The sequence below is a fragment of the Amblyraja radiata genome, chromosome 17 (genome assembly GCF_010909765.2).
Source record: "Amblyraja radiata isolate CabotCenter1 chromosome 17, sAmbRad1.1.pri, whole genome shotgun sequence".
Lineage (NCBI taxonomy): Eukaryota > Metazoa > Chordata > Chondrichthyes > Rajiformes > Rajidae > Amblyraja > Amblyraja radiata.
The window spans coordinates 22,908,169-22,930,485 of record NC_045972.1 but is presented as its reverse complement, the minus strand read 5'-3'; the positions used below and the strand labels follow the sequence as shown (position 1 = coordinate 22,930,485).

Sequence of the window (22,317 nt, the reverse complement as noted above, 5' to 3'; positions counted from 1 at the left end):
GGATGGGGTGGGAGGGGGGAGGGGAGGAGTTGTACAGTTTGATAACAATAGAGAAAAAGGATATTCTGCTGCGTACTGTGCTGCATCTTGGTGGAATCAGACTGTTGCTGAAGGTGCTCCTCAGGTTGACCAGTGTGTCATGGGGGTGAGCTGTATTGTCCAAGAAGTTCAGCAGTATGAGGAGCATCCTTGCCTCCAAGACCATCTCCAGTGAATCCAACTCCACCCCAGGACGGAGCCAGCCTTCCTGATGAGCTTGTTAATTCTGTTGGTATCCGCGGTCTTCTCCCTGCTACCCCAGCACACGACAGCGAAGAAGATGCCACTGGCCATCACTGATTGGTAGAACATCTGCAGCAACTTACTGCAGATGTTGAAAGAGCGGAGCCTCCTCAGAAAGTACAGATGGCTCTATCCTTTCAAATTTTCAAAAGGGAATTGAATGTAAAGGAAAACTAGTTTGTGGGGATGAATGGATTAACCATGGAATTAGATGGGCTGAATGGTCTTTTGGGCTGTACTGTTATGGCTCAAGGTTTTGTCAACCAGAAACAAGAGCTTTACTGTGTTGCATAACTGCTCTGATCCATCCTCTGCTCATAGGTAGCATCTTGCAGCTCAACACTGATGCAACGTTGTGAAGGATTCCCGATCAGTGAATGAGCACCTTACACAAGCGATGCATTGAAGAATATGTCCCAGGAAGTGTAAAGAAAGACACAAAATACTGGAGTAACTGGCGGGTCAGGCAGCATCCCTGCAGAGCATGGATAGGTGACGTTTCAAACTGAAGAAAGATCCCGACCCGAAACGTTCTCCAGAAATGCCGCCGTTAGAGCTTAGTGATACAGCTGGGAGACAGGCCTTTCGGCCCACCGAGACCATGCCGACCATTGGTCACTCTGTACATTATGCTATACACTAGTGACAATTATACAATTTTTCACATGGCTGTTTGATCCCCTCACCAGGTTTACATGCTAATAATGTAAAAGAAAAGGAAGAATAGAATAGAACAATCTAGAAAAGAGAGAGTATATGGAGCTATAGAAAAAAATATAGGGAGAAAAGTATAGATTCTTCAGACCAACTCATCCATGCCGACTAAGATGCCCCATGTAAGCTAGTCCTATTTGCCTGCATTTGGGCCCATATCCCAATAAATCTTTTCCATTGTGTCCCCATCCAAATGTCTTTTAAACATTGCAACTGTACCCTGGCAGCTCGGTCCAAACATTTTCCACCATCTGTGTGAAAAATTCCCTTTAAATCTATCCATTATCAACTTAAATCTATGCTTTCTGAGGTCCCCTCTAGATTTCCCATCTTAAATCAATGCCCTCTGGCTTTAGCCTTCATTCTTTTGGGAAGAAGACCATGGCTATCTACCCTATCTGCCCATCATGATTTTATATACCTGCATAGGGGATCCCCTCCACAGAAAATGGGTCCAACCTTCCTATCTCTTCTTCTAATGGAGCCCTCCAGTCTCAGCAATATCTTTGTGAACGTTCTGCACCCTCAAACTTAATCAAACCCTTCCCATAATGTGGAAACTACACACAATGCTCCAAATGCTGTCTAACCAATATTTTGTACAACTGTAACATGACATCCCAACTCTTGTACTCAGTGCCACTGCCAATAAAGGCAAGCATGCCATGCTTCTTCTTTACAGCCCAAATCAACCTGTGTTACCATTTTCAGGGAACTATGAGATCCTGACCCAAAATGTCACGTATCTGTGAGATGCTTTCAGTTGAGAGATACAGCGCAGAAACAGGCCCTTCGGAGTAACTCAGAAATGCTGGAGTAACTCAGCGGGTCAGGCAACATCTCTGGAGAGAAGGAATGGATGATGTTTCGGATCGAGACCCTCTCTCCTTCGGCCCACCGAGTCTGCACCGACCAGCGATCCCCGCACATTAACACTACCCTACACACACTGAGGGCAATTTTTCATTTATACCAAGCCAATTAACATTCAAATCTGTATGTCTTTGGAGTGTGGGAGGAAACCAAAGATCTTGGAGAAAACCCACGCATGTCACCGGGAATACGTGCCTGCAGACGAGCACTCATGGTCAGGATCGAACCTGGGTCTCTGGTGCTGTAGGCAGTAGCTCTACCACTAGGACACTGTGCCACCCATTAGCTACACCCGGAGCAGCACCTGGAGATGCTACCTGACCCGATGAGTTACCCCAGCACTGTGTCTTTTTATGTACGTACCCTCCCAGGTGACTGTTCAATAACACTTCCATTCTTTGCCTTGGTTTAGCTCCCAATAATGTATCACTTTATCTTTAAGTTAAATTCCATCTGCCACATCTTTGCCCACTTTCCCAGCTGATCAATATCCTGTTATACCCTTGGAAAAAGAGGGAAACAAATAAAGAACTAAGTAACATTTGTATAGTGCTTTGCACCAACTCAAAGTGCCTTCAATCGAATGAAATATTGTTGAATTCTTGTTACTGTTATAACACAGGAAACACTGCATACAAGTCACCACAAAATGCAGTGCTGTTAATGTGGACATTGAAACATGTTGGCATGAATAGTTTGCCTAAACCATGGAATCAGGAAGCGAGATTCAATGTACGGGCAGTAGGTGTAAATGTTTTTTTTTTAAATGGTCATGATATTTTATAAAGGTTCTAAGTGGAAGCAAGCAGCAATCTTGCATTTATATGGAAATTTAAAAAGCTTGGTGGTAAATTGAACAGTAAAATATGCTGCCAGGAAGGGAGATTAGTTGCAGGAAGTGGAGATTAGATTAATGGTATCATGTTTGTGGTGGACATTTTGTAGGCTGAAGTGTATGTTCCTGTGTTGTACGGAGGGGGGGAGGAGGTTGTGTGGAGAGTATGTACCAGGATAGACTAGATGGGCGGAGTGGTCTGTTTTTGTGCTGTGCCTTCTACATAGTGATATTTGGGTAAATCCAAAAGTGCTGGACAGGCAGCGTTTGTCGAGAGAAATGGACATGACATTCGGGTCGGGGCCCTTCTTCAGAATCTTTCAAAGTCTAGGTATAGCTGAACCCTGACTTGGTTTAATGTCCCAACTGTGATGCAGTCCACAATAACATACTTTCATTTTGCTTACTATCTCATTCACTTTCAAGAATCATTCAAACCCCAAACTTTGACTCAGTGTTGAGTGTTGAAGCTCTTTGTGTAATGATCGTGTGTTATCCATTCATTGAAGAGTTGCTGCTTGTTTTATTTGGCCAAATCAGCTGGCTTCATTAAATTATTGCTGTTCTTCATCACACCCATTACATCCTATCCTTGCTATACCTATGACCTATTAAAATGTAGCTGTGCTGTAGCTTATTTGTTAAATAGTAGCTCTGTTGCACCTATTGAAATTAAGCCATACCTGTGTTCCACCATGATCATTAAGTTGTAGCTATAGTACACCTGTAACGCATTAAGTTATCACTGGGTCATATCCATGGCACTTAAATAATGATTATGTTATATCAGAAACACATAGCTATGTCATTACAGCGCTCATTAAAATGGGGACATGTTGCACTTGTATCACCTGAGACTGCAGCCATATTCTATCAGTAATTCAAGATATTCGGGCAGAGATTGGTGAACGAACTGGTATAATAAAAATGGAAATCTCCTCTTTCCAGTGGTGGCAGGTTGAAAAGGTGAACCCCATAAAGCTGTATGAAGAGAACAAAGTCATTGCTGGATTTTCTTTGCTCAACCTTCTCTTCAAACAAAACCGAGGGGACAAAGTGAAAGCAGTGATGGACAAGCTGATATCGCTGTTCAACCAAAAGAAGATCAAGCCCTTGGTGGATTCGCTATGGGCTCTGGAAGAGGTAAGACCATTGTCTTACTTACAACGCACCAGGAATTTAGTTTAGTTTATTATTGTCACATGTACTGAGGTACAGGGAAAAGTGTTTTTGTGTTGCTATCCAGTCAGGGAAAAGACTATACTTGATTCCAATCAAGCTGTCCACAGTGCACAGATACTGGATACAATGTATAAAACATTAAGTGTTTTGGTGAATGACAAAACCTTACATTGTTGACTTGTACATTGATGTTTCATTATTAGTTTATTATTTCATGTGTACTGCGGAACAGTGAAAAGCTTTTTTGTTGCATGCTATCCAGTCAGCGAAAAGACTATACATGATTACGATCAAGTTGTCCAGTGTACAGATAAGGATAAAGTGTATAAAACATTAAGTGTTTTGGTGAATGACAAAACCTTACAATTTTGATTATACATTGAGGTTTTAGTTTAGTTAATTATTGTCATGTGTACCAAGGTACAATGAAACGTTTTTTGTTGCATGCTATCCAGTCGGTGAAAAGATTCAGATCAACCCATCTGCAGTGTACAGCTACAGGATAGAGGGTATAATGTTTAATGCAAGACAAAGTCCACTAAAGTCCAATTGAAGATGGTTTGAAGGTCTCCAATAAGTACATAGGAGGTCAAGACTGCTCTCTAGTTGGTGAGAGGACGGTTCAGTTGCCTGATAACAGGTCAGAAGAAACTGTCCCTGAATCTAGGTACAAATTTATGTACCTCTTGCCTGATGGGAGAGAGGAGGTGGTAGTGACCGGGGTGAGACTCATCCTTGATTATGCTGCTGGCCTTGCCGAGGCAACGTGATTTGGATGTGGCTGGAATTTGCCTCTGCTTCTTCTTCTTCTTCTTCTGTGTCCATCTTCAATGTTTCAAATGTTGATATCGCTGTCATCGTCCATCCTGAAAAGGACGCAAGCTTCCGGCGACAATCAGTGGGAGCCATCACTTGTTGCAATAGATGATGGTGGTAGCAGAATTAGCTCTGGATACTTCCAGTTTCCAGTCCCGCGGTGAGAACGTTTCTGCTATGGGGCCTGCTTCTGCTTGAGAAAAGCATGGTTACAAGAACAAGAGTCCTGTGCAACATGGTAGTGCTAGAGCTGCTGCCTTAAAGCACCAGAGACCTGGGTTTGATCCTGACTATGGGTACAGAGTTTGTATGTTCTCCCTGTGACCATGAGGATTTTCTCCCGGTGCTCTGGTTTCCTCCCACACTCTATTGTAGGTAGATTGGCTTCTGTAAATTGTCTCTAGTGTGTAGGATAGTGCTAGTGTCCAGGTTGATCACTGCTTGGCGAGGACTTGGTAGGCCGAAGGACCTGTTTCAACACTGTCTCTCTAAAGTCTAAAGTAAAGTCCAAAGAATCACTGCTGATATCCACAGCTTTGAGGCAGATACTCTCTGATCTGTGTTTGCTGATTCAAGGGTCAGGTTACTCCTTGTCTTCAACTTGTTGGCTCCTTCTTTAGGTGCTCTTTGAGTTACTATGAGTTTTAACGTCACTCTGAGATCCGGAGAACCAATCAATCCCCATCTACTGATACTCACCTCCGCCTAGCGGAGCTGGTCCTTACCCTTGATAACTTTTCGTTTGACTCCTCCCATTTCATCCAAATACAAGTAGCTATGGGCACGCTCATGGGGCCTAGCTATGCCGGCCTCTTTATAGGGTACGTCGAACAATTCTTGTTTGAGGCCTACCTTGGCCCTATCCCCGAAGTCTACCTTCGCTACATCAACGTCTGCATTGGTGCTACCTCCTGCACCCACACACAACTGACTGACTTCATCCATTTCACCACTAACTTCCATCTGGCACTCAAATACACCTGGACCATTTCCAACATTTCACTACCATTTCTTGACCTTACTATCTCCATCGCAGTTGATAGACTACTGACCGACATCCACTATAAACCCACTGACTCCCATGGCTATCTGGACTAAACTTCTTCCCACCCTGCTTCCTGTAAGGACTCCATCCCCTACTCACAATTCCTCCGTCTATGCCGCATCGGCACCCAGGATGAGATGTTCCACACCAGGGCATCGGAGATGTCCTCATTCTTCAGGGAACGGGGATTCCCCTTTTCTACCATAGATGAGGCTCTCACCAGGGTCTCTTCTATACCCCGTGACTCTGCTCTCACTCCCCATCCCCCCACAGGGTCTCCCTTGTCCTCACCTTCCAACCTACCAGTCGTCACATACACAAAAAATCCTCCCGACATTTTCACTACCTCCAACGTGATTCCACCACTTGCTACGTCTTCCCATCTCCTCCCCTGTCTGCTTTCCGCAGAGACAGCTTCCTCCGTAACTCCCTGGTCAATTTGTCCCTTCCTCTCCGAACCACCCCCTCTTCGGGCACTTTCCCTTGCAACTGGAAATAATGCTACACTTGTCGCTTTAACTCCCCCTTGACTCCATTCAAGGACCCAAGTAGTCTTTCCAGGCGCGGCAGAGGTTCACCTGCACCTCCTCCAACCTCATCTATTGCATCCGCTGCTCTAGATGCCAGTTGCTCTACATCGGTGAGACCAAGCGTAGGCTTGGCCATCGCTTCGCCGAACACCTCCGCTCGCTTTGCAATAACCAACCTGATCTCCCGGTGGCTCAGCACTTCAACTCCCCCTCCCATTCCAAATCTGACCTTACTGTCCTAGGCCTCCTCCATGGCCCTAGTGAGGACCTCCGTAAATTGGAGGAGCAGCACCTCTTTTGCTTGGGCAGTTTGCATCCCAGTGGTATGAACATTGATTTCTTTAATTTCAGGTTGTCCTTACTTTCTCCTCCCCTTCTCAGCTCTCTCTCAGCCCTCTGGCACCACCTCTTCCTTTCTTCAGTCTGAAGAAGGGTTTTGACCCGAAACGATGCCTATTTCCTTCGCTCCATAGAAGCTGCCTCACCCGCTGAGTTTCTCCAGCATTTTTGTCTACTTTGAATTCCTGTTGAGTATCCTTACCTTCATAACCTTTCTTTGAATTACTCTAACACTTTGTGCTTTGCAACTTTCATTTGACCTTGTCAAAATCCTCTGCAAATTTCAGGCAGAGATGGGGACAAACTAGTTGTATTTTAGGCTATTGATCCCAGACCATCCCACAAAGGCCATCTCGTTACTTTCAATTCAAATAATGAAATAAAATGTGGAATAAAATGAATTGAATATCAGCCAAGGTACCTTGTTTGGTTCTAGATCCACCTTTGTGGATGGCTCATTTTTTACCTTCATGATTCAGAGGTAATTGGTGTTGGATATGAAATCTTGGCATTACCCACTTATTCATCCCACACATGAATAAATATAAAAGAAGCTTATGGAATACAAGGCAAATGTGTTAAACTGGATCAATATTGCATGGGAAGCTAGAAGGTTGTGAAAATGAGGATTTATATTTGATTTCAGGGCAACATTGATGAATGGAATCCCTCTGGACCAGATCAGGAAGTGTATGCATGTGCATGTTTTTTAGGTGATTTTTAACTTACATAGAAAATAGGTGCAGGAGGAGGCCATTTGGGAGCCAGCACTACCATTCACTGTGATAATGGCTGATCATCCACAATCAGTAACCTGTGCCTGCCTTCTCTGCATATCCCTTGATTCCGCTAGCCCCTAGAGCTCTATCTAACTCTCTTTTAAATTTATCCAGTGAATTGGCCTCTACTGCCTTCTGTGGCTGAGAATTCCACAAATTCACAACTCTCTGGGTGAAAACGTTTTTTCTTATCTCAGTTTTAAATAGCCTCGCCTTTATTCTTGGACTGTGGCCCCTGGTTCTGGACTCCCCCAACATTGGCAACATTTTTCCTGCATCTAGCTTGTCCAGTCCTTTTATAATTTTATATGTTTCTATAAGATGCCCTCTCATCCTTTCTTCAGACCTGGGATAAGAGTCTGAAGAAGGGTCATGACCCAAAATGTTGCCTATCCATGTCCTCCAGAGAAGCTGCTTGACCTGCTGAGTTACTCCAACACTTTGTGTTTTGCAACCTTGCATTGGCCTGGGCATGATGAACCGTCCATTTCTGGATCCGATGGGAGGTAAACATGTCTGTGCATGAGCAGTTCCGTGGTGACCCCTCTCCCTCTACACATCATGAAAGTACTTGGGTAACATGAAACCAGGGTCTGATGTCCCCATTTCTCCTTTCCCCTCCCCTTCCACATATCCCTTCACATTTCACGTGCTTTCTCTCCTTATCTCACAGCTTTTAGTCTTCTTCCCTTTGTCCACTCGTCTGTCAGTCAAAACCTCCCTCATCTGTTTCCACCTATCACTCGCCAGGCTTTGGCCCTCCAACCTCTCTTCCAGCTTTCTCTCCCCTACTACAATACTAAAACAACGTCTATTTATGTTCTCCAGAGATGCTGCCTGATCGGCTGAATTACTCCGACACTTTGTTTGTTTTTTTTTGATCGACCACCATCTGCAGTTCCTCATATCTCCACCTATCACCTGCTTAGTTTTATCCCATCTCCACGTCTTATCCAGCTTTCCTCCCCTCTACAATCATACTAAAGAAAGGTCCCGACCCGAAACTTTGCCGATCTTTGTGCTCCAGAGATGCTGCCTGACCTGCTGAGTTACTCCAGCACTTTCCATCTTTGTTTGGTAACAATTAAACGGTTGACTGCCTTCATTTGGAATAACCGGCCATTGCTTTTATCTTATTGAGGCTTAGTTTGGAACAGCGTGCCTGATAGGAGCGGTGCTCTCGGGAAGACACTGATGAGAAAAGACATAGGTGCCATCCATCGTCATAAATTACAAATGATAAAGTTCACAGCTGTCCTTTACTGGAATTGAGAGAGACAAGGGCAGGCAAGGAAGCCAGGACCGCAGGAGACACAATTCATAAATAGCCGTGATATCAGTTCAGCTGTGGGAGAATTAAATCAATAATAGAGATCATTTGAACAAGGGCAGGAAAAAATGAAATTGCAAACAGACTTGACGATTAGATTGTCTCTCCCTTTCTATTTAGTTCTGTGATGCCGTTGATTGCCCAGTGTTGCCCAGAAATATTTCACTGTCAGCTTTGTGACGTTTACAGTGTCATTCTAATACAAGTTGTTGTTGTTGTTGTTGTTGTTGTTGTTGTTGTTGTTGTTGTTGTTGTTGTTGTTGTTGTTGTTGTGTAGGAAGGAACTGCAGATGCTGGTTTACACCGAAGATAGACACAAAATGCCGAAGTAACTCAGCGGGATAGGCAGCATCTCTGGAGAGAAGCAATGGGAGATGTTTCCGGCCGAGACCCTTCTTCAGACTGAGAGTCAAGGGAGAGGGAGTCTAGAGATATGGAAGGGTGAGGTGCGAAAACGACAGATCAAAGCAGATGATGATAAGGAAATGTAGAATGGTTCATTGTTAGCTGGTGGGGAGGGGGGAGGTGATAAGGAGGCAGACAATAGTAAAACAAATCTGAAGGACAGTCAGAGAACCAGGTAAATCACCATTGGGGTGAAACCCCCGTGGATGGTGAACTGAGAACAGCGGACCACTTGTTGCTGCCTTTCTTTACTCTCTTTGCTCATTCTGACCGGCAAGGCCAGCAGCATAATCAAGGACGGGTCGTACCCTGGCCACTCCCTCTTCTCCCCTCTCCCATCAAGCAAAAGGTATAGAAGTTTGAAAAAAACGCACACCTCCAGATTCAGGGGCAGTTTCTTCCCAGTTGTTATCAGGGAACTGAATCATCCTACCACAACCAGAGAGCAGTGCTGAACTACTATCTACCTCTTTGATGTCCCATGGACTTTGCTGGCTTTATCTTGCACAAAATGTTGTTCCCTTATCATGTATCTATACAATGTAAATGGATTGATTGTAATCATGTATTGTCTTTCTGCTGACCTGTTAGCACGCAACAAAAAGCCTTTCACTGTACCTGTACAGCAGTACACGTAACAATAAACTAAACTGAAACTGACCACCAACACTGGGAGCTCCACCGCAGTTGTTGTTGGAGGGTGACTTGCATTGTGGTGGAATCTACTGACCCCTGTCTCATCCCTCTCCGCTCATATATAATCCCTCATCCCTAACATATGATGAGCGTCTGACAGCACTGGGCCTGTACTTGCTGGAGTTTAGAAGAATGAGGGGGGACCTCATTGAAACTTACTGAATAGTGAAAGGCTTGGATAGAGTGGATGTGGAGAGGATTTTTCCACTAGTGGGAGAGTCTGGGACCAGAGGTGATAGCCTCAGAATTAAAGGACGTTCCTTTAGGAAGAGGATGAGGATGAATTTATTTAGTCAGAGGGTGGCGAATCTGTGGAATTCTTTGCCACAGAGGCTGTGGAGGCCAAGTCAATTGATATTTTAAGGCAGAGATAAATACATTCTTGATTAGTACGGGTGTCAGTGGTTATGGGAAGAAACAGGAGAATGGGGTTAGGAGGAGAGATAGATCAGCCATGATTGAATGGCAGTGTAGACTTGTTGGGTTAATGACCTAATTCTACTACTTTCATTTATGACCTCTTTACATTGGCTATTTTCCTTCCCCCCCATTTGGCTCTGATGAAGGGGCTCTACCCAAAAACATTCTGTTGAGTTACTCCAGCATTTTATGTCCACCTTTCGCATAAACCAGCATTTGTAGTTCCTTGTTATTACATTTTGAATGGTCCTACTCGACAGATCCAAAACAGATCAGAAAGTATTTCATCTTCTGCAAAGGGGGTAACCTGAAATTGTGAAAGTGTAACTGAAAAACTTGTTTTTGCTTGCGATATGAAGAGCAACTGAAAATGGGAGCGTGAAGTACCATATTTTCCGGCAATGAAGACGCTATTTTTACCCAAAAATAAGGCACGAAAATTTACCTGCGTCTTGGAGGCCGAAGGATAGGTTGTTAGCCAAGAAAGATAGACTTCACAATTCCTCTCTACAGCAACATCAAGAACAATGTTGCTGTACTGAGGGATAGCCAAGTCTATTCCTCATTGGTGGCAGCTGATGGGAAGTGGTTGTAAAGTGGGAAGTGGCTGTAAAAGGATAGCGCCGCTGGGGAGGGGGGGGGAGAGTTCCTTTCACAACGTGTGGGAAGTCTGGCTCGGGTCAGCACAGGCAGGAGCGTTGAGAAGGAGGGGGGTCGGGGATCATGTCATGCCCGGGTCAGCACAGGCAGGAGCGTTGAGAAGGAGGGGGTCGGGTATCATGCCAGCAACTCACTCACCGCTGCTGCGGCGCTCCGGGCGCGGAGCCACCGCATTGTGGCCAGGGAGGGAAGTAGCTCCGGTGGCTGCGCGCGGCCGCCGGGACTGGTCAGCAGAACCGGCCGTCACCTCCGGCAGTGCTCTCCGTCTGAACACCTCTATCCTGCCGCTCGCTGGCCTCGCTCATGTCAGTCGCTTCCCGCAAATCCTTAAATTCTGACTGCTGCCGGGAACATGTCATGGCCTCACCTGCTGCGCTGGGAGACACTGCATGGCATTCACTGCCCAGTCCATGTCTTTCAATGTAGACGGGACAGTGAGGGGACCTGCTCAAGAGCAAAGATCATAGAGCGGAGCAGATCAGCGGGCGATGGATAACAGGACAGCGGGGGGTGGAGCTTACTCCTGTGTCAGTGCGAGTAACCTCATTTGGTCCCTTGATTGCGCTGACACAGGAGTAAGCTCGTGCTGATCCGCGCCAGACTCCCCACACGCTGTAAAAGGAACTCTCCCCCCAATTGGTCCCTTGAACTAGTATTGTCATCAATAAGATCACAACTGATTCAACTTGTCCCGGTGTGCTCCCGGTTTTCCCACCATCTCCACTTGCCGTCACCCTCCACCTCCACCCATTCAGTCATTCAGGATGGAGGAGATCTGGAAGCCTTGGGCAAATTGAATTGTTACTTTCTTTATTTTTAATTTTAATTTTTTATTTTTTTGAGCATGAGAAATGCTATGTCTTGCCAGCCTTATTTCAAAATTTAGAAACTCAACTTCGACGCAGGTGCACCGTCATTGCTGGGAAATACGGTAGTTTGTATGCGTGTCAATGAAGGATGCTATTCATTATTGCTAAAAAACAATAAACTATGATGAGCTGTGTGCTTTAGCATGTTAGGATTGTTTAGTTCAGTTCATTGTCATATGTACCAAGGTACAGTGAGCAGCTTTTGTTTGGTGCTAACCAGTCAGCGGAAAGATTATGCATGATTACAATCAAGCCATCCGCAATGTACAGGTGCACGATAAAGGTAATAATGATGAAGTAAGTATGTAAATTTTATTTATATAGCACGTTTAAATCAACTCTTGTTGAAACCAAAGTACTTTACATAGAAGAAATAATTAAGTTTCCGTACATCCATAGAAAAAAAATAAAAAAATTAGTGTTAGATACAGTCCAGTAAAGTCTGATTAAAGAAAGTCCGAGGGGTCGCCAGTGAGGTAGATAGTAGCTCAGGACCGCTCTCTAATTGTTGATAGGATGGTTCGGTGGCCTGATAATAGCTGAGAAGAACCTGTCCCTGAATCTGGAGATGTGCGTTTTCACACCAATGTACCACTTGCCTGATGGGAGAGATGAGAAGAGGGAATGACGGGGGTGAGACTCATTCTTGACTATGCTGATGACCTTGGCGAGGCAGCGTGGTGTAGATGGAGTCAATGGAAGGGAGGTTGGTTTGCACTGGGACTGGGGTTTCTGCAGACCTTGCACAAAATAGTTCGATTGGCACATTTCTTTCAAAGCGAGGCCTATTGCCGCTTCGCAAATGAAGAGAAATGACTTAATTAAAAAAGGGATTTCACACTGAGCAATTTTGTTTACATTAAACCGCTGAGGCTGGTGGAGGAGACAATTGATGGTACTCTGCGTGTGAAGCAATAAGCAAGGATCAGTGAAATTGGCAGTTATATTGGAGAAGAGAATTAAAAGAGACCGTAAGGATTGCAAACTCATTTCAGGGCATGGGTCAATGCTCCTAGGTTCAGTCTGCAATCATATATGGCAAGCTGATGTATATTAACCACTTAAGAACATGAATATTATCTATATTCTGCTAATACAAGAGGAGCATAGGAGATAGAATACCTGAAGAAGGGTCCAGTAAGCCAAAACGTCACCTATCCATCTCCTCCAGAGATGCTGCCTCACCTGCTGAGTTACTCCAGCACTTTGTGTCTTTTTTTTGTAAACTGGCATCTGCAGTCTGTTGTTTCTACTCAATAGAAAAGTACAGCACAGAAACAGGCCCTTTGGCCCACAATAGCTGTGTTGAACACGATGCCAAGCTAAACTAATCTCTTCTGCATGCACATAATCCGTACCCTGCTGATCCATGTGCCGATCTAAAAGCCTCTTAAATACTACTGTTGTGTCTGTCTCCACCACCACCCTTGGCGCTCACCACACTCTGTGTAAACAAAAAAAATTACTTTGCACATATCCGTTTAACTTTGCCCCTTTCACCTTAAAGCTATACCCTCTAGTCTTTGACATTTCCATCCTGGGGAAATGTTCTGACTGTCTACCCTGTCTATGCCTCTCGTAATTTTATATGTTTCAATCAATTCTTCCCTCAACCTCCGGCCTTCTAGTGTAAATAATCCATCTGACCAACCTCTCCTTATATCTAATACCCTTTAATCCAGGTAACATTTTGGTTAATTACAATCAAGCCATCCACAGTGCACAGATATAGGATAGAGGGCATAATGTTTGGTGCAAGATAAAGTCCAGTAAACTCCAATTAAAGATAGCTCTAAAGTCTCCTAAGGGGTAGATGGGAAATCAGGTCTGCTCTCCAGTTGGTGAGAGGATGGTTCAGTTGCCTGATAACAGCATGGAAGAAACTGTCCCTGAACCTGCCATACCATCTACTTGGTCAATGATTCCAGCCATAATCTGGGTGAAAATATTATTTCTCAGGTTCCCTCTAAACCTCCCCTTTCATAAACCTATGCCCTCTAGTTTTGGACATGTGTGCCGTGGAGTAAAATTCTCCTTGGTGTGTAGGTGTGTGGTAGATTCTGGGGAATTCATGGGAATAAGAAGAGAATAAGAGTCTACGTGAAACTCAAGTTTATTTAAGCAAACCATATCCGAATGAATTGATTATCTAACAGGTCATCTTTTCACCTCTTTGACAAGGGAACTGTATCGGGGATCCAGAAAGTCAGTAAATCATTTGTGCATTACCATGATTGAAGATACACAATCATGTATGCTGCCTCACCCGCTGAATTTCTCCAGCATTTTTGTCTACCTTCGATTTTCCCAGCATCTGCAGTTCTTTCTTAAACATGATTGAAGATACAATCACTATCTCAGCTGCATAACAAACTGCAAACTCGCAGGTTTTCATTAATCCTTGTAAGGAATGTCTAAGGAATGCTTTGTGACCTAGATGAACTGTCTTATGCGATTTCACCACAGTATCGGTATATCTATTAATTGTTTTCTAGTCAGAATTGAATCCCAGTTCCTAATGGATCAGAGGGCTTTAGGAGTCGGCCAGTGAGTATGGCACGGTGGCGCAGTGGTAGAGTTGCTGCCTTACAGCGCCAAAGACCCAGGTTCAATCCTGATTATTGGTACTGTCTGTACAGAATTTGTACATTCTCCCAGTGCCCTGCGTGGGTTTTCTCCGGGCGCTCCTGTTACCTCCCGCACTCCAACGACTTTCAGGTTTGCAGGCTAATTAGCTTGGTAAAATTGTAAATTGTCTCTAGTGTGCGTAGGATAGTGTACGTGTGCAGGGATCATTGGTCGGCATGGCCGAAGGGTCTGTTTCCGTGCTGTATCTCTAAACTAAACTAAACTGGTAATAACGTTAAAGGTATAGCTATTGGCACTCACAATGGCTCCAACTATGCCTGTTTTTGTTAGTTATGTTGAACAGACCTAGTTTCAGGTGTATACTGGCCCTATTCCACAATTATTTCTGGGAAAAGGGGAAGTACAACGCGATGTGGGGGTCCTTGTTCATAAGTCAATGAAAGTAAGCATGCAGGTACAGCAGGCAGTGAAGAAAGCGAATGGCATGTTGGCCTTCATAAGAAGAGGAGTTGAGTATAGGAGCAAATAGGTCCTTCTGCAGTTGTACAGGGCCCTAGTGAGACCACACCTGGAGTATTATGTGCAGTTTTGGTCCCCAAATTTGAGGAAGGACATTCTTGCTATTGAAGGAGTGCAGCGTAGGTTCACAATGTTAATTCCGGGGATGGCAGGACTATCATATGCTGAGAGAATGGAGCGGCTGGGCTTGTATACTCTGGAATTTAGAAGGATGCGAGGGAATCTTATTGATACATATAAGATTATTAAGGGTTTGGACGCGCTTCAGGCAGGAAACATGTTCCCGATGTTCGGGGAGACCAGAACCAGGGGCCACAGTCTAAGAATAAGGACTAAGGCATTTAGAATGGAGATGATGAAACACTATTTCACCCAGAGAGTTGTGAGTCTGTGGAATTCTCTGCCTCAGAGGGCGGTGGAATCCGGTTCTCTGGATACTTTCAAGAGAGCTTTTTAGGGCTCTTAAAAATAGCAGTCAGGGGAAATGGGGAGGAGGCAGGAATGGGGTACTGATTGTGGATGATCAGCCATGAACACATTGAATGGTGGTGCTGGCTCGAAGGGCCGAATGGCCTACTCCTGCACCTACTGCGCCTTGAGTATTAGAAAGGCGCTATATAAATCCCATCCATTATTATTATTACTGTCTATTGTCTATTGTCTAGCTCTCTGTCTCCAACACAGTAGACAGACTTTCGGCTGACATCTATCACAAACCTACCAACTCCCATAGTTATCTGGATTACACTTGATCCCAATGTGTTCCATGATTATCCATGTTCCCCAGGGCAGCACGGTGACGCAGTAGAGTTGCTGCTTCACGGACCCAGAGACCCGGGTTTGATTCTGACTGCGGGTGCTGTCTGTAGAGAGTTTCTATGTTCTCTTTGTGACCACATGCATTTTCTCCGGGTGACCACATGCACACTCCAAGGACGTTCAGGCTTGTAGGTTAATTGGCTTCAGTAAAACAAAATGATACGTTTCCCCAGTGAGTAGTATAGTGTTAGTGATTGTTGGTCGGCACGGACTCGGTGGGCCGAAGGACATGTTACCACGCAGTATGTCTAAAGTTCCGTAAGACGCTGCCTGACACATTGAGTTCCTACAGCATTCTGTGTCTATTTTGAGTATAGAACTGGAGTTAGCTGTAGGCTGGACTGGGTATTGAGGAGTGAGGTTTGAGAGCAGCATTCCTTCCCAGAATGCTTGTACGTTTAAGCACAAATCTGTCTGTTGATGTTTCAATTTCATGGCCTTAGCCCACAAATTATCACTTTTAATGAATTCAGTTGCACGGTTTGCTCTGCTGGGATTTGAGGTCCAATTTCATAACTGCTCATCTTCACTGAAACAATCATTGCAGCTGCATCAATTATTACACCATTTCTTTTAACAAAGCGAAATTATCATTCTGCTCCCTCTGAAGAATCCCGCAGCACTGATAACTGTCTGGTATTCTCATTTATTCCTCGATCAACTCCTCGATCAAGGGCGCCACAGTGGCACAGCGATAGAGATGCTGCCACACAGTGCCAGAGACCCGGGTTCGATCCTGACTATGAGTGCTGTCTGTAGGAAGTTTGTAGGTTCTCCCTGTGACCGCGTGGGTGTTCTCCGGATGCTCCGGTTTCCTCCCACACTTTGAAAGATGTACAGGTTTGCAGGTTAAGTGGCTTCTGTATATTGTAAAATTGTCCCCAGTGTGTAGGCTAGTGTTAGTGTACGGGCTGATCACTGGTCGGCACTGTCTCAGTGGGCCGAAGGGCCAGTCCTGGCAACATCCTCATGAATTTCCGCTTGAAAGGGTGGGTCACCAGTTACAGAGAGAAGATGGATAAAAGAAGGGTAAGGTTCTTTCAGGTCCTTTCAGGTATGGCATTGTCATAGTTAAACCGTGTGCCAGTGGTTTTTGGTATTTGTAACTCACTCCTGGGTATAGATTGTCTGCTGTATTCATTTACTTGCTGTTAGTTTGTGTCAGCAAAGATGATTGATTCCAGAGCTCCGAGATAGAAGAGGAAAGATTACTTGAGGCTGACCTCTGTCATTGAATACACAATGAAATGGTCTTCTTGGATGTGAGTTCGACCACCTAATGTCTGCTGTACAGATTTTGTCAATGCATTGATTTTATACTTTGCAGAATGACTGCCTGGTGCTCCTTGGCACATTTCAACTCAAGGCCTTGTTTTATTCACTGTTGTTTGTCAGCTTTTATCTTCATGACCAGCCTGAGGGTATAGGGTTGTGCATCTCACCCTTGGCATGGCAATTTTGTGCATCTCGTCCATGGCATGGCAATTTTGGCTCGACTCTTTAACTGGGAAGCACAGTGAGAACTATTTGCCAAGTATAAGGATTTTACAACTAATGGATTACTTTGGTAACAGAATTATACTGCGCGGAAGTAGACCGTTCCACCAAATTTGTCCATGCCGACCAAGTTGCCTACCTGAGTTAGTTCCATTTGGCCATGTTTGCCTCATATCTCTCTAAAGCCTTCTCTATCCACAAACCTGTCCAAATAGCTGTTAAACATTGTAATTGTACCCACCTCTACAGCTTATTCTGCAAGTTAGTTCCACATACCCATCATCCTCGATATGACAAAGTTGCCCCTTGGGCTCCCTTTGAATCTCTAAGTCGTTTTCCTCTCATCTTGAACCTATTGTAAGCCCTCCTCCCACCCTGGAAAAATGTCTGTCACTATCCACCTTATCTATGTCCCTCACAATTTCATATGCCTCTTCAGTCTCCTACTCTCAGTGGCAATAAAACCAGCCTATCTAACCTCACCCTATAACTAAAGCCCGCCGGTATTGGTAACATCCTTGTGAAGATTTTTGCATCCTTAGTTGCGTAATGACACCCTTCCTATTAGGGGGCGACCAGCATTCCACATAATACACCAAGTGCAGTCTCACCAATGTTTTGTGCAAAGAAACAGGACACAAATTGCTAGAGTAACTCAGCAGGTCAGGAAGCATCTCTGGAGAACATGAACAGGTGACATTTCAGGTTGGCAACCTTCTTCAAATTGATTCCCGTCAGAAGGGTCTGAAGAAGGGTCCTGACCTGAAATATCACCTATCCATGTCCTCCAGAGATGCTGCCTGACCCGCTGAGTTTAGTTTAGTTTAGAGATGTAGTGCAGAAACAGGCCCTTCGACCCACCGAGTCTGCATGGACATGTGAAGCCTGTACACTTGCACTATCCCACACACTCGGGACAATTTACAATTCTTACTGAAGCCAATTAACCTATAAATCTGTAGTTCTTTGGAGTGTGGGAGGAAACCGGAGAACCATGCGATTACAGGGAGAACGTACAGACAGCACCTGTAGTCAGGATCGAACCTGGGTCACTGGCGCTGTAAGGCAGCAACTCTACCGCTGTGCCACACAAGTTACTTACTCTGGTGTAGGGTCTCGACCCAAAACGTCACCTATTCCTTTTCTCCAAAGATGCTGCCTGACCCGCTGAGCTACTCCAACATTTTGTGTCTATCTTCATTAAGCATTTTTATGTCTTTCTTTGGTGTAAAACAGCATCTGCAATTTATACCAAGGAACTATGCCTTGGGATCATTTGTGTTTATCCGAGGTGGTGAGCATAGCTGAGTGGAGCGTGAAAAGCAGCGGATGACAGAAATTTGAAATAAAGAGAAAAAATGCTTGCCAAACTCTCCTCTGAAGAGGGCACGTTGGCAGCTTCAGATCTCTAATGGTATGTCAGAGAATGAGTGCTCAAGTTTCTGCAGTGGGAGTTGAGCACACAACCATCTGACTCAGAGGCAGAAGCGTTACAGCACTGGATCATCATTGAAACATACACAGAGGGGAAAGTGCAGGATAAATGTATTTTTAAATTATCATGCTGTGCAGTGTTGAGCTGACATATTACACTGTTGTTCCTTTTCTGACTGAGAAATCAGCTCATATCAATGTTTCAAGAGTATAAGATCTATGGTTTGATTAACATCAAACCTTGTTTGTAATCTCAAAACCTACTTTATTCATCGAAGTATATGTACAAATACAATAGGTACATACTTATTTCCATTTATTGTGTTGTCAAATTAATACGTTCATTGTGTTATTGACCCAATACATATTCATTCAAAGCAGCAAAATCATTCATGTTTCCTCTTTGAACAATACACCTGTGATGGCCCACTGGCGTAGCTTGTAGACCTGCTACCTCACAGTGCCAGAGATCCGGGTTTGACTCTGTATGGAGTTTGTACATTCTCCCGGTGACCGCGTGCGTTTTCTCTGGGTGCCCCGGTTTCCCCCATCATCCCATAGACTTGTGCGTTTGTAGGTTCATTGGCCCTCTGTAAATTGCCTCTGGTGTGTAGGGGGTGAATGAGAAAGTGGGCTAACACAGAACTGGTGTGGACGAGTGAGCGATGGTCATCGTCGACGCAGTGGGCTGAAGGGCCTGTTTCCTTGCTATATCGTTCAATCAATCAATTCAACATAGAGTGGTTGAGAGGTCATTACACAGAACCCAGCCACTCAGGGTCCAGTGGAGGCAGGATCTCAGGCTGAGATTTCCTGTCTCAACACCGTGGAGTCACTTAAAGGGACATATATTCTAAGCAGTAAATTGGCCAAAACTGGCCAGTCCTTGCTAAGCTCTATCCTTGTATTTCAACGTCTGCTCACTCATACACGAAGAAAACGGGGGGCATCTATACACAAGCAGACAAACCACAGCTGATATTTGTCAAGTGGGGTAAGTTAAAATTTAGATTAGTTTTGAAATTCAGCGTGGAAACAGGCCCTTCTGCATGTGGGAAGAAACCAGAGCACCAAGAGAAAACCCACGCGGTTACAGAGAGAACGTACAAACTCCATACAGACAGCACCCTTAGTCAGCATCGAACCTAGCTCTTTGGCATTGTATGACGGCAGCTCTACCGCTGTGCCACCTTGTGCCATCCCCAGAATACTTTACCCTCAAAATGGAAATACCCCATATGAACTAAATAGCATATCTCACTTGAAACATTGCTACTCTTGAAATTCAAGCCAAGCTTATCAGCTCTCAGTTTGACACTAAAACTTCTTCATGCAACAGATTTTAATAAGAGCAAGTACTTGTTAAGGTAATTAATTTGGAACAACACCAACATCTATTAACTGCAATGCAGCAAATATATATATTTTTTAAACATTTGCTTGTGTGATATGGGCAAAGAATCTATAGGCTGGAAACAAAATGCCGCAGGAACTTGGCAGGTCAGGCAGCATCTGTGGGAGAAAATGGACAGACGGCCTTTTGGTTTGGGACTCTTTTTTCAGACGGATGGGACCCATATATATGAAGGAGGGAGACACAAAATGCTGGAATAAATCAGCAGGACAGGTAGCGTCTCTGGACAGACCTCAGTCTTCACCTTCTTGTAGGAGGAAGATGACTGAACTCTATTACCTTCCATCACAGTTCGTTCGCTCGTGTGTCAGAGACGATGTATAGCTCGCTGTTGGCTTCTGTCGTCGTCCAACATGTTGACAGAATTGGTCGCCCGATGTGTCACAGAGTGCATCGTGTCATCGTTTCTGGGGATCGCCACGAGGAGGCTTCTGTCATGATCCCCTCCATCGCAGTGAGGAATGTTGATTCCACTGTGGTGGATGTTTATGTTACATTTTATTTTATGTGTGTATTGTGTTCTCTTCACTTTGATAACTCAAATTTCATTGTACCTTAATTGGTTAAGGTACAAAGGTGGTTAAGCTGCCTGTCCCACTGAGTTGGATGATCAGCCATGATTATATTGAATGGCGGTGCAGGCTCGAAGGGCCGAATGGCCTACTCCTGCACCTATTTTCTATGTTTCTATGTTAAGCGACAATAAATACGAACTTGAACTTCTTCAGACCTCAGTCTGAAGTAGGGTCTCGATCCAAAATGTCACCAAGTCTGAAGAAGGGTCTCACCCATTCTTTCTCTTCAGAGATGCTGCCTGTCCCGCCCGCTGAGTTACTCCAGCATCTATCTTCAGTGTCCGAATGATTGATTCGCTGATTTACTTCGAAGATAGACACAAAAAGGGGGAGTAACTCAGCGGGTCAGGCATGATCTCTGGAGAAAAGGAAGAGATGACGTTTCGAGTCGAGACCCTTCTTCAGACTGAGATATTCAATCTGAGATACTCAGACTTCCGTCTGACCTGGACATATATGTTGAGTTGAGTTCAGTCTGTCAAATCAGTAATAAAAAGGAACTGCAGATGCTGGTTTACATCAAAGATAGACATCAAACGTTGGAATAACTCAGCGGGTCAGGCAGCATCTCTGGAGAAAATGGATAGGTGACGTTTCACTCTGAAGAAGTGTCCTGACCGGAAACATTACCTATTCAGTTTCTCCAGAGATGCCAAACCCACCAGCACTTTGTGTCTATCTACGGGCCCAACCAGGCCAGATTAGTATCTCCAATACTTCCTGGGTTTGCTTTGGATTTTCAGCATCCGCTTTTTTTTGTTTGTTTGTAGACTTTTTTACCTAGAGGACACTAATCATGTGGAACGCAGGTAGTAATTGAGATGGGCAGCATTACAGCAGGAAAGGGCATATCTGAGGTAGTAAAGAATGGAGGATTACACTGAAATGTTTGGGAGAGGCAGTATTAGCAGGATGTGCAAGTACAGCGTAGACATTCTGGCTGAAAGGCCTGTTGCTGCGCTATGAAGCTTTGTAATAGTTTCAATGCATGGTTGGTTTTTCTGTACATATTGATTTATATAAGCATTCGAGCAGACAGGGTGCCATGGGCTGTGATCCCAGTCATTGTTTCCAACCCAGTGGGACTGATCAGATTATTCATGGCAGTTTGATCTGGAGCTCTGAACAATTGTTGTAGACGGCCACTGTCAGAGAGAGGCCAAACACAAATTGGAGGAACACAACCTCATATTTCCCTTGGGCAGCTTACAAGGGTCTCGACCCAAAATGTCACCCACTCCTTCTCTCCAGAGATGCTGCCTGTCCCGCTGAGTTACTCCAGCTTTTTGTGTCTATCTTCGGTATGGCTATTGATTTCTCCAACATTCAAGTAACCCTTGCTTTCCCTCTCTCTCTGTCCGTCCCGCACCTTAGTTCTCCGACTAGTTTCACTGTACTGATTAATTTTACTGTTTATATGCCTCGTTGTCAACTTCCTCTCAGCCATCAATGAACCATTGTACATTTCCTTGATTGTTGTACCCTTCCATATCTCCAGTTCCTTGACTCTCAGTCAGAAGAAGGATCTCAACCTGAAAAGTTACCCATTCCATCTCTCCAGAAATGCTGCCTATCATGCTGAGTTACTGCGGCATATTGTGTCTATCTTCGGGGTAAATCAGCATCTGTAGTTCCTTCCTACACAATTGTCTTAGCCTGGTCTGTGCAGTTTGGGTATCTCTGAAAATTAGTCCA

General features: G+C 44.6%; 1 protein-coding gene across 1 annotated transcript in view; it reads left to right on the top strand.

Annotated features, from left to right (window-relative positions):
- The window catches only part of vat1l (vesicle amine transport 1 like), a 77,206-nt gene that overhangs the window by 35,191 nt on the left and 19,698 nt on the right, over positions 1-22,317 (top strand). The window contains exon 7 of the mRNA XM_033035855.1: positions 3,653-3,847. Coding sequence (XP_032891746.1) covers positions 3,653-3,847 — 195 coding nt within the window. The remainder of the gene's footprint in view (positions 1-3,652; positions 3,848-22,317) is intronic.